This window comes from Rhinopithecus bieti, unplaced genomic scaffold, assembly GCF_001698545.2.
Source record: "Rhinopithecus bieti isolate Rb0 unplaced genomic scaffold, ASM169854v2 scaffold_8674, whole genome shotgun sequence".
Taxonomy (NCBI): domain Eukaryota; kingdom Metazoa; phylum Chordata; class Mammalia; order Primates; family Cercopithecidae; genus Rhinopithecus; species Rhinopithecus bieti.
In genome coordinates, this window is record NW_016805883.1 from 790,465 (window position 1) to 802,670 (window position 12,206).

General features: G+C 52.9%; 1 protein-coding gene across 1 annotated transcript in view; it reads left to right on the top strand.

Moving 5' to 3' along the window:
• Positions 1-12,206, top strand: part of NRG2 (neuregulin 2) — a 202,565-nt gene that overhangs the window by 165,824 nt on the left and 24,535 nt on the right. The window contains exons 3-4 of the mRNA XM_017873869.1: positions 2,542-2,660; positions 11,654-11,774. Of these exons, the coding sequence (XP_017729358.1) occupies positions 2,542-2,660; positions 11,654-11,774 (240 nt within the window). The remainder of the gene's footprint in view (positions 1-2,541; positions 2,661-11,653; positions 11,775-12,206) is intronic.

The following is a 12,206-nucleotide window of genomic DNA, read 5'->3' on the forward strand; positions in this document are numbered from 1 at the left end:
AGACCCCTCCTCAGTGGGTGCTGTCTCTGTGCCCACTGCCCTGAAACGTCTCACCCAAGCCTTCCTGTGCCAGGAGCAAACTGCCCCCCCAAGCCCTGGGCACAAGGCCTTCCCTGCAGAATCGCATGTTCCCTTGTTTATGAGGGGCAGGCTGGAACAGGCCCCTTGAGCAGGCAGGGGGCGGGGGTAGGCACTGTGGAGGACACAGCTGCCCAGATCCCGTCCCTGCCAGCTGGGGAGGTGGGGGGGGCGTGGTCACCATCTCAGGGCAAACCTGGGTCAGCGCATGATGGGGCACCAGGAGCAGAACACAGCACCTGGCCTGCCAGGGAGACAGGAGAGTCCTGAATCCTCAGGCTTCCACCTGGAGCTGGGAGTGAGGAAGGAGAAGGTGGTGACTCTAGTTCCTGCAGGGGCTGAGAAACCCTCAGAGCCCTGCCCCTCAGCGTAGACCCAGAACCCCATGTGCATCTCTGGGGCCGGCTTCCATGAAACCATGAGACAGCTGCTAACCTAGGACACCTGCAGCAAGCCTCAGGGTCATTATCTTTGTCCCCTGCCTCTTTCTTGTTCCTCAGAGGGAAGGGGCACTCCCAGAGCCCTGTGCCTCCCTTCTTCAGGTCTCACATGCCTGCAAGTGGGGAATCCTTCCTTAGCGTCCTGCTACATATGATGCTGTAGAAGGGAAGCACCTTTGAATTCCAGGGTGGGTGACAAGGAGAGTCCCCTGTGCATCAACACCCCCACCCCCGTACCCTCAGGCGATCCCCCTTCCCTGCTAATCTGGTGGGTGCACAGGGAAGTGAGAGAAGCCATACCCTGGCGGAAGCTGGAGTTTGTGGCATCTAATTTGGCTGGATCAGGGAAAGAGATGCTGTCTTAGTCAGAGGGGCCTCCAGGGCTCTCTTTAATGAAGGGAACAAACTATAATTGACAAAAGAGGGTTGTGGCCCGGCACCAGGCCAAGGAGACAGAGACCAGCTTGAGGCAGGAAGGATATGGAATAGTTAAGCAGCTGTCACCACAGCATCAGCAAGGACATCACCACAGCAGTAGGGTCTATAGAAAAGACAACCTTGTAGCACCCTTGTTTGGAGGATCTGGGGGTAAGGATGCCTGGGAAGAGGCCCCCCATCAGAGGTGGAAACAGCCCAGGTAGGGACTGTGAGCCAGTTTGCATCTCCTTGACCCTGGCCCAGCCTCTCTGCTTGCCTCCCCTTGGCCTCCTTACCCCATCAGCTCCATAGCTCAGTTTTACATACCCTAGACTCAGGGCAATGATGGCTCTACTGCCCTCCCTCGTGTTCCCCCACCTCTCCAACCCACTACACATAGCCTGGAAACCTGGCTTTTTAATTCAGCACTAAAAAGAGGAGGCAATCATACCATCTACAGAAATTACCATGTTACTTCTTGCTTCCTCCTAGGGGCCAGGCTGGGGTCCCAGGCTTTATCCAGAGCTCGTGCTGGACCTTGGAGGCAGAGGAAGGGGTGAGGGCTGTGAACAGACCCTTGCAGAGCCTAAGCACCCTGGGGTAGGTGCAGGGAAACTCTGAGAAGGAAGGAGAGGTTTGACTGGGGCTTCAGAAAGAAGAGGAGGACCAGAGCCAGGTGCCCTGGAGTCACAGCACTGGGGGGATCCGCCCAGGCCTGGCCAAACAGTTCTCAGCATGCAGGGACTAGGTTCAAAGCTTCAGGGCTAGCCCCAGCTTTGGGTTCTGAGATAGCCCATGTCCTCATGAACTGCAGCTCCTGGCATACCTCTGCCTTTGCCTTACCAAGTGCCCTCGGGCAAGTCAGGAAGTCCCTCTAGGACTCAGTTCTCCCTTCTGTAAGAAGAGAACACCCAGGTTGGCCCTGAGGATCAAGTCCAGGATCTTTTTGTTCCCCAAGGTGTACAAGCCCCTGGCACACAGAAAGTGCTCAGTAAACATTTGTTGAATGAATGAATGAATGAATGAATGAATGAATGAATGAAACAAAAACCCCTTGGAGAAGCCACAGAGTGCCCCTTAGTGGCAGGGCTGATTTTGAGAACAAGGGAGAGCCCCAGGTTTTGACGAGGAGTCTGGGCACCATCGCCATGGGAATCTGTCAGGACAGCCGCCCTCCCAGGTATCTGGGAACAGGCCTTGCATACCCAGAATGACAGGTTGCCACTTCCCAGGAGAGGCAGAGGCAGCTGGGAATGAGGGAGGTGGCCATGTGACTTCCTATAGGGCCTGGCTTTACTCCCCCAGAAGAATGTTACAACAGTGGTCCAGCCCTAGAAAAGCGGATGTGAGGGATCATAGATTTAGGACCTGTGAGCAGCCACTAGTCCTGCCCTGTGTTGTCCTAAGGGCCCAGGGCTCCCTGCAGCTGCAGGGACTCCATGCCCCACCTGGACTCCAGAAATCGCTGGGCGGAGGGAATCTCCTTCCCATCTAAGCTGCAGGGCCACTGTGGCTCTGTGGAGAGAGACGACCGCTGGGTGACCGCTGGGGAGCCACAGCCGGCCCTGGCTCATGCCTCTCTCCCTCTTATCCCCTCCCTAACCAGAAAGAACTCACGACTACAGTTCAACAAGGTGAAGGTGGAGGACGCTGGGGAGTATGTCTGCGAGGCAGAGAACATCCTGGGGAAGGACACCGTCCGGGGCCGGCTTTACGTCAACAGCGGTAGGTGGGCCCCGATAGAGGGAAGGGTCCTAGAGGGGTTTGGCAGGGCAGGCCAGTGGCCCCCCGGCCCTTGGGGCCTGCATGTGATCCATCTCGCACTCAACTCCCTTCCCTCCTGCTGCTGCCATATCAAGCCCTAGATCTCAGCCGATTCAGAGAAATGCAGTCGAAGCATAAATGTTTAGCTTTGTTATCTGGGCCTGGAAGAGCCGCCAGCTCTCATTTTAAATACCCTGAAAACTAAATATTTTGAAATCAAGAGGTGGGGGTGGGGGGAAGGATATTTTTAGAAGGCAATTATAGGAGGCTGGGCTGCCAGGAGCGGGGCTGCAGGGAGAGGCAGGCCCAGGGCATGTGCAGGCTGACTGCCTATTGCCTGTTGCTTTGCTGGGCACCTGAGCGCAGGCAGCCATCTCCAAAGGGCCATGGGTGGGCAGCTTGGATGCCTGGGGCCCCTAGTGGCAGCCTCTGTTCAGGGACAGCAAACTCCTCCCCCACAGGCCATCCCCACTCCTTGAAGTCTTGCAAGGTCAGGACCTCATGGCACCTCTTACCTTCTCGTCTCTACAGTGGCAGACCCAGCCTCAGGGTAGAAGCTGCCTTCCTGCTGCACTGCCCTCTCAGGCCCTGGTTCTTTCCCTTGACTGGGGAAATTGCCTCTCCTCTCTGGCAAAACTGCCTGTCCTCAGGCAGTGCCCTCTCCACTCTAGCCTGAGTACCTTAAATCCCACAGATCACTCTCCTGCTCCCAACACACACAGACTGAGTGTGCTATGTGGTTACCTATTTATTGGGGTTCACTTCGACTCCTGCTCATCACAGAATCTAATCCTGTATCTGTCATTACCTACCTCTATTTCCACCAGACAGTCTTCCAATATGTCCTAAACCCAGAATAGTCTAAAAGATGACTTGGAACACTCTCTGCCCTATGACCCCCAGACAAAAACCTAGTTCAGACCCTGTCTGTCCTGTCCTGGTGAGGGACACCCTATCTCCCAGGCCCTTGTGCTCCTTGGTCTCCCTCGCCACTGTGTCTAATAAGTCTGAGTCTCCATGGCCTTGCCATTCTTCTTTCTGGATCTTTCTCATGCCTGCCTCTTCTGCTCTAACTACACCTCAAGGGTAACCCCGGCTTGGGTTTCATCCCTAGTCACCTGAACCAGAGCAGCAGCCTCCTAAGGTGCTTTTATCCTGTCATGTTCCCCACCCCATAGAACCACAGAATAGGGACTTTGTTCTCACCACCCTGGCCTAAAAGATCTTTCCAACCTAACTTCCATCAGTCCCCTGTCCATTCCATTCTTACTCTTGCTCCTGTGCCATCCTGACTGATAGGATGGGTCAAGACAGTTTCTCTCACTATGTGTTGGCCTCATTCTTTCCTACTGTAAAATGGGCCTCTCTCATGTTTGAGGAGTGGGGTGGGAAGAGGAGGCCATGGCCTCATCTCTTCCTCCTTGACCATCCCAACCCACTGCAGCGTCTCTCCCAGCTAGGGCTCCACTCCTGGGCCACTCCTTGGCCAACCATGCTCTGATGGCATCTCTTGAATTCTAGCCTTTGATTAGCCTTCAACTCTCATGCTATTGCTGAACTTTCTCTGTGGGCATGGCCACCCCAGTGAATCTGTGAGCCTCAGGAGTGGGGAGAACAGGGAGGATGCTTTCTCCTGGAAGTTACAATCATAGCCAGTATTTATTGAGCCAAACTTCACGTTATCCCATGAACCCATACTCAAAGTCAGGATATATTTTATAAATAATGAGAAGCTCAGAGAGATTAAATATTTCACCTGAAGTCAAACACCTAGTTAATGATAGAGCTGTATAATGTAAAAGTAGTTGGCAAACACTTAGTCTCTGAGCTGTGTGGGGCTATGTCTAGTCTGTCTACCACCCTAGCCTCAGGGTCTAGCACAGCACCTGGCTCACAGTGGATGCCTGGTAAATATTATATAAGAGAACTTATAACCTGCTCCAAGGTCTTTACTGCCTCCTCTATGGCCCAGCCTTGGCATGATAGCAGGGAGGGTGTCTGAGCTCCTACTTCTCTCATCCTATACCAAGTTTGGGAAAGTGGGCTGTATGTGGGGTCTAGCACCTGCCACCTCTGCTATAGTGGTCAGACATTCTCAGATCCACTTTGGATCTGGGGCCTTCCTGTTTTATTAATCAAGACTTTCTTAACTGGAACTAACTTAAACCTATCTTAAGGGATTTATTTATTGGCTTATAAAACTGGTAAGTTCGGAAGTGGAACTGGCCCCAGGTGTGACAGAATCTAAGAACTCAGAGGAAGGGTCCAAGAACTCATAGGATGGCTCAAGACAGTTTCTCTCACTATGTGCTGACCTCATTCTTTCCTTCTGTAAAATGGGCCTCTCTCACGTTTGGGGAGTGGGGTGGGAAGAGGAGCCCATGGCCTCAGACAGCTCCAGATCTACCCCATCCCAGCCCACCACCTGGAGAAAAGAGATAGCTTTGTCTCTGTGTCCATAAGTACAGTCACAAGGATGGATTCTGATTGACCCTGCCAGGTCATGTGGCCCACTTGACCAGTCACTGTGCTTGGAGGGTGGGGCCATCCTTGCCTGGCCTGTCTGTGTGTGCACAGGGGCTACTGAGAGACAGAGCACTGTGAGTGATGGCCTGGCCAGAACTCCATGGAAAAACACTTCCCTAGAGGGGTGCTGTTAGCAGAGGAAGCAGGAGTGGCTGCCATGCAGAAAACCACAGGAGTGCCCTCTCTCTTGCACAGGGCTTGGGGCCTGTGGCCAGAGGTGGTAAGACCCCTCAGATAAGCCGAAGTCCCGTCCCACACATGGAGTCCTGTCAGCCCTCAGCAGGCTGTGCTCTGATCAGTTTAGGAACCAGACAGTGGAGCCTTTGGGCTGGGCACTGAGGGCATATCTGGAATCTAGCTTCCCACAGCCTTCTTGCCTCTTGACTCTCCAGGGGAGCGGCAGGGCAGAGCAGGGGAAAGAGTTTGGAGATTTGGCCTCGTCCAAGCTCTATGTCATGCAACCCTGAGTAAGTCACTTCACCCCACCAGTCTTCGGTTTTCCCATTATGGGGCTGAACTGGATGATCTTTAAGCCCCTTCCCTCCAAAATCCTGGGATTCTGAGTTTCATGCTAAGGCTGACCTCCTGTGCACCTAACCAGTACACACACACACACACACACACCACACCACTTCTGCTGCCATGTGCAGTCCATGGCAGGCAAGAGCCTACCCTTGATGTGGACAGCTGAACGGGGCCACTGCTGGGGACCAGGAGGCCCCTGCTGGGGTATGTTTTCCCAGGCAGAGATGCCCAGGCTCCTTGTTTATCCATGGAGCCCATGAGACCTGCAGCAACCACACCCTGTGGTCTGCCCCCTCTGACTCATCCCAGGGTGGGTTGGTTTGGCCCGCCCAGGCCGAAGGGAAACCAGGGCTACAGGGATGGGGCAGCCAGAAGAGGGCACGGGGAGGCCATCAGGGAACAGCAGGCTGCTCGGTGGGCATCGCTTTGGCTCTTTGGTGGCTACTACTCTGTTCGAGTGGAGCCCAGGGCTCCTTCCACAAATCAGATTAGGCCTTCCTTATAGTCAGAGCTCTGCCAGCTCACAAAGAGACTCCCGCCTTCCTGAACTGGCGGGCAGGAGGAGTCGGCAGGAAGTTTGTGGTGCTAACACAATAGCTTGGTCCAACCCACTTCTGAGTTAGAGAAACAGATGTCTCATCCCAGGTGAAAGGGAGCTTGGGAATGTCCTGAGGTGACTGTACCAGCCCCTGATGTCAAGCTTTGCCCCAGAGGACAGGCAGGTTTGACATGGGGTGTCATAGGACCATGGAAGCCCTGGAGAGGTCTCTGGGCCAGTCTCTTACCTGGAGTCTTGAAAAGGCTGGCTGTTTAAAAACACACACAGACACAGATGCACACTCATGTCAGTCATGCATTCAGCAAGCGCTTATTCAACAAGATCTTGCTCAGAGCTCTGGGGAGTCACAGTCTTGGCCCCCAAGAAAGTCCCTCAAATGGCAGGAAACTAAAACCTGAACTCTAAAAGGTCTGCCTTTTCTAACAAACTGAGAGGAAGGTAGGCAATTTATCAAAGGGAAAGGGGCCTCGATAGATAAAGAGGCACTCAGCCCGAGTCTTGAAGGACAAGCAGAAGTTTTCTCCATGAGCAGCGGTGAAAAGCAGCTGCAGTTGTGGGCAGCAGGGGACGCATCTCCACAGCAGTGGCTCCCACCCCGCCGCTGTCACTCTTCAGGGGCCCTGATAAAGTCACACCAAGACACTAACGGTTCATCAAAGCTTCCTGGGCTTACCCCTCCGGGGTGCTTTTTTAAATTAATTTTTTGAGATATAATTTATATATCATAAAATTCACCTTTTAAAGTATACAATTCAGTGGTTTTTAGTATATTCACAAAGTTATATTACCGTCACCACTAATTTCAGGACATTTTTGTCACCCCAAAAAAAAACCCCATGCCCTTTAGCAGCCACTCTCATTTCTCCCTCTCTCCAGCCCTGGCAACCACTAATGCTGGACATTTCATATAAATAGAATCATACAATATGTGGCCTTTTGTGACTGTCTTCTTGTACTTAACATAATGTTTTCAAGGTTCACCATGTTGTAGCATGGATCAGTACTCCATTTCTTTTTATGGCTAAATACTATTTCACTGTATAGACATACCACATTTTATTTATCCAGTCATAAGCTTGGATTCTTGGGTCATTTGGATTGTTTCCACACTTTGGCTGTTATGAATAATGCTGCTGTGGACATCTGGGCACAAGTTTTTGTGTGAGCATAGGTTTTCAATCTCTTGGGGAATACACCTAGGAGTGGAAATTCTGGAGCACATGATGAGCACATTTAATTTTTTAAGGAACTCCCAGACTGTTTTCCAAAGCAGCTGCACTATTTTACATTCCCACTAGCAATGCATATGGGTTCCAATTTCTCCACCTCCTCACCACCACATGTTATTATCCGTCTTTTTGATTCTTGCCATCCTAGTGAAAGTGGTATCTCAGAGTGTGTGCGTGTGTGTATGTTTTATAGAGATGGGGTCTTGCTACATTGCCCAGGCTGGTCTTGAACTCCTGGTCTCAAGTGATCTTCCCGCCTTGTCTCCCAAAAGTGCTAGGATTACAGGGGTGATGCAGCCATGGGCTTGGCCTCATTGTGGCTTTGATTTTCATTCCTCTAAGGACCTTTCTGGAATATTTGCATTTAATAGGAGACAGTCCTTTAATCTACCAAAAAGATATCATTATCAGTCAAGGATACCAGACTAATCCCTGCAATGGTAGCACAGGGCACTTTTTTCCCCCCAAAGAATAAGATGTTTATTTTCTCATTCATTCATTCAGTAAATATTTGTTAAGCACCTGTTATGTGCCAGGCACCATGCTGGACATTGGGGTTCAGGGTAAACATGTCAGACATGGCTCCTGCGCAAATGGAGCTTACATTCTAGTGAAGGAACTAAGCATTAGACAGCAAACACTTGGCTGGGCATGGTGGCACAAGCCTGTAATTCCAGCATTTTGTGAGGCTGAGGCAGGTGGATGATGAGGTCAGGAGATCGAGACCATCCTGACCAACATTGTGAAACCCCATCTCTACTAAAAAATACAAAAATTAGCTGGGCATGGTGGCATGTGCCTGTAATCCCAGCTACTTGGGAGGCTGGGGCAGGAGAATTGCTTGAACCCGGGAGGCAGAGGTTGCAGTGAGCTGAGATTGTACCATTGTACTCCAGCCTGGGCGACAGAGCAAGATTCTGTCTTGGGGGAGAGAAAAGTAAACAGTTGCACACCTAGTCATGTAATTATGTTAGAATAACTATAAACAAAAGTATATGAAGCTAAGAGAGGGAATAAGGGAGGAACCTGACCAGCTTAAGAAGTCAGGTGAGGCCTCCCTGAGACACTTGTATTTTGAACATCCTGGGCAGGAGAGTAGTTGGCTTATTAGAGGAACAGAGCTATGACTAGTGTAGTCTGAAACATACTGAAGGAGAAAGATGGGAGATGAAGTGGGAGAGGTGGTGAAGCCCAAATAAGACCTGGGAAGAAGTTGGGGGCTTTATTCTGGGTGCAAATGGAAGCCACGGGAGAGCTTTGATAATAGAAAAGATTGACACAATTTACGTATTTTAAAGACCACTGTGGCTGTTGCAAAGTAAAGGAGATGAAGGCAAGAGTGAAGGCAGAAAGACCGGAGAGGAAGCTATTGTGGTCATCAAAGAAAGAGACAACGGTGGCCTGGACTAGGGGAGGAGGTAGCGAGACATGGATGGAGTCTCTTGAGGAAGTGGAAATGGCAACCCTTGGCGATAGATGGCTATAGGGGAATGCAGGAGGATGAAGTCAAAGATGCCCTCTAGCTCTTTGGTTTGTGCCATTTGGTCACTGAGATAGGGAAGACTGGGGAAGAAGGTGGATAGGGCAGATGGTGCAAAGCCCAGTTTTGGACTTGTTGAGTTTGGGGTGCTGTGAGCCATCCCCGTAGAGGTGTAAAGGGAGAGTCCATGTCATCTTCACTTCTCCAAACACGGGCGACCATAGTGAGAGATACGGATACACTGACAAGGGGGGTGTAACCACGTTGCCTCAGGAGCCCACGCGTGCTAGAACAGTGTAACTACGCCACAGCATGAGCGCAGCTCTTCCATGTGGAAATCTCCATGGAGTGTGGCTTCGCCACTGGCAGAGTTGGGCTGCAGTGTATTGGGAAGGCCCTGCCGTTACAGAGGAGTGGCCTGAGGTGGAAACACCCACGGTCACTCTTTCCCCACACCCTCTGTGACTGGCTCCCCAACTGTCTTCCCTTTTTACCTTCCCGGGGCCCCAGCCTCGTCCCCACGGCAACATGATGCTGGCAGCCCAGGCTCGATGCACCCGGCTGGGGAGGCCCCATCTTTCCTCAGGAGTTGTCCTTGTCCCCTCAAGGCCCCAATGAGCACAGACATATATGTGTGAGACGCCCAAGTATGCAACTGGGGCCCCGGCCACCCCAGTATCCTCCCTGCTGTCCACTGCTCACTCGGCTGGGGTGAAACAATGGGCACAGCAATGGGCAGTCTGTGCCACCCACAACTGCAGAGGGCGCCAGGCAGGGCCGGGCAGATCCAGACTGAGATTTCTCTGGCTTAGCCAAGGCCCACAGGAGGGCCCAGGCCTGCAGTCCTCACAGTGCTTGCGTTCGTCTGCTTATGTCAAGCCTGGGTGCTGATGGGGAGGATGTACAGCCAAGGGCTAGGAGCCCTGAGGCTCTGTTGCAACACACACTGCACTCTGGCCAGACATTCGCTGCCTTCTCTCTCTTCACTCCTCTTGTGCCATGTAAATGAAGAGCAGGACAACCTCGAGGCTTCTCCGAGCAAGGAGATTTTACAACTGGCAGGCGTGGTCACCTCAGCTGTTTCTCTTCTCTGTCCCTTTCTTAGTTCCCTGGGTCTCACTGACCCAGAAGTGGGGCAAAGATCAGCAGGAGGTCTCCAGTTCCAGCCAGCATGTGGGTTCCAGCTGGGTCTGGGGTTGAGCCGAGGAGGGAGACCTCAGCAGGGGTGGGGCTCCGGGATGCCAGCTCAGCAGCAGGCATGATGTGGAGGGGACGGTAAAGCCGGCCCTGCCCGCTGGATTTTATCAGCGTGCTCCTCAGACATATACAGAGGCAGAGCTGTGTATACACTCCTGGCCCCCCGCGGTCCATCCGTCTCCCCACATGTCTAAACACTGAGGGCGCCGAGTGCCTGCCCTCCTCTTCCTCCTCTCACTTTCACCTCCATTACTGAGGGGAGTGAGAGAGACCCAGTATGCCTAAGGAGACAGGGCCAGCTGGGTTAGCTTGGGCCATCTCATTCAGGAGGCCACTGCTGGGCTGGGTGACAGCGAGAGGCCCTCAGAGGCCCTGGGAGCTGAGGGGAGCAGGACCTGCTTCTGGCTGTCCAGTCTGGATTGGACAGGGCATTATCTAAAACTGATGTTTGGGGCAAGTATGTTCACTTGAAGCCAGCTTTCTGGATGCCATTCCCTGATGAGGAGCAGAGTTCAGTGATGTTCATTTCTCAAATGAGTCCAGTCCATCGGACGTGCAGTCTGCGCTAGCAGCCTTAAGGCCCAGCCTTGCTCTCCCCCAGTTTCGCATCCCAGCTGCCTGCTTCCCTTTCCCCAGCCCTGTCTCCTCCCCAACAACTTGAAACCCATGATTTATGGCTGGGGCTGTCCGAGACCTGGAGGCTCCCTCTAGGGGCAACAGCTGATGAGGTCGGGGAGGAGGGGGCTGTCTGGGGTGGGGAGATATGGAGAAGACCCCAGATGCTTATGGAGATGGGGCATAGTAGCCTTTGAAGCATTTCTGGGAGGTTTGGAGCTAGCCTAGCCCTTGGAGAAGGGGAAGAGAGTAGAAGCTAGGGTTCCTCCTACCTCCAACATCTCTCCAGATCTTAGAAAATGACCGTGTCCTGAAGGTGCCGTCCCCTGAAGGCCCAGCTCCCTTCCAGCCACTTCCTGGTCCACCATGAGAGCCCAAGCCATGCAGGCGGGTGTAGGCGTCTCTTCCCCGCACTGCCTCCTACGTTTGTGCACCACATGAGACATCAGCATCTCAACCACTTGCAGGGGAGCCCCCGGAAAGCCAGGCAGGGAAGGGGAGAGGTGGGCCCTTATTCAGCAGAGGAAGCAGTTCCTGCTCTCATCTCACCTTGCTCCCCCCACAAAAGAATGAAAATCTTCCTGGCCTTTGGAAGTTTGCCTAGAGCTTGGGTGCAAGGTTGCACTGGGCATACGGGCAGAGCTCATGGTGGCCTCTCCTTTGCCTTATTGGTAACTAGAAAGGACCACCAGACTTCCCCTCCCTGGTCATTCCTGCAGCCTCTGGTCATCTTCCAGTTTTGAGATGGGGCATGAAGGAGATGATTCCTAGGACCTAGAGATGGTCTCAGTGGGTCACTGGTACATGTCTCTCATACCCTCAGTGAGCACCACCCTCTCATCCTGGTCGGGGCACGCCCGGAAGTGCAACGAGACAGCCAAGTCCTATTGCGTCAATGGAGGTGTCTGCTACTACATTGAGGGCATCAACCAGCTCTCCTGCAAGTAAGTGACCAGTAGGGGTGGGCTTGGGGGCAAGAGCAGGGTAGGAGATGCTGGGTCAGAAGTGGAGGGCTCTAGTAAAAGAGGGTTCCAAGCCACTGACAAGGGGTCCCCAAGGGGTGTAGACAGGAAGCTTTGCCCTACTTCCTAGCCCTTTCCTGGAGTATAAGGAGATATAAGCTCTAAGGGGCACAGGGGCTTGTGCAGTCCCCATTTCCCAGGCCCCTACCCACCCCATCTCCTGATGTTTACCCTTTCACCAACACCCTTTAGGGAGATGGGGATGCTAGTCTATGCCCTAGGCACTGCGCACTGGGTTTTTCTCTCTCTCTCTGTCTCTCTCTCTGTATCTCTCTCTCTTTCTCTCTCTCTGCCTCCCTCAGTCCCTCTTTCTCCCCATCTTTTCCTCCCCATCTCTCAGCAACTCTCCAAACT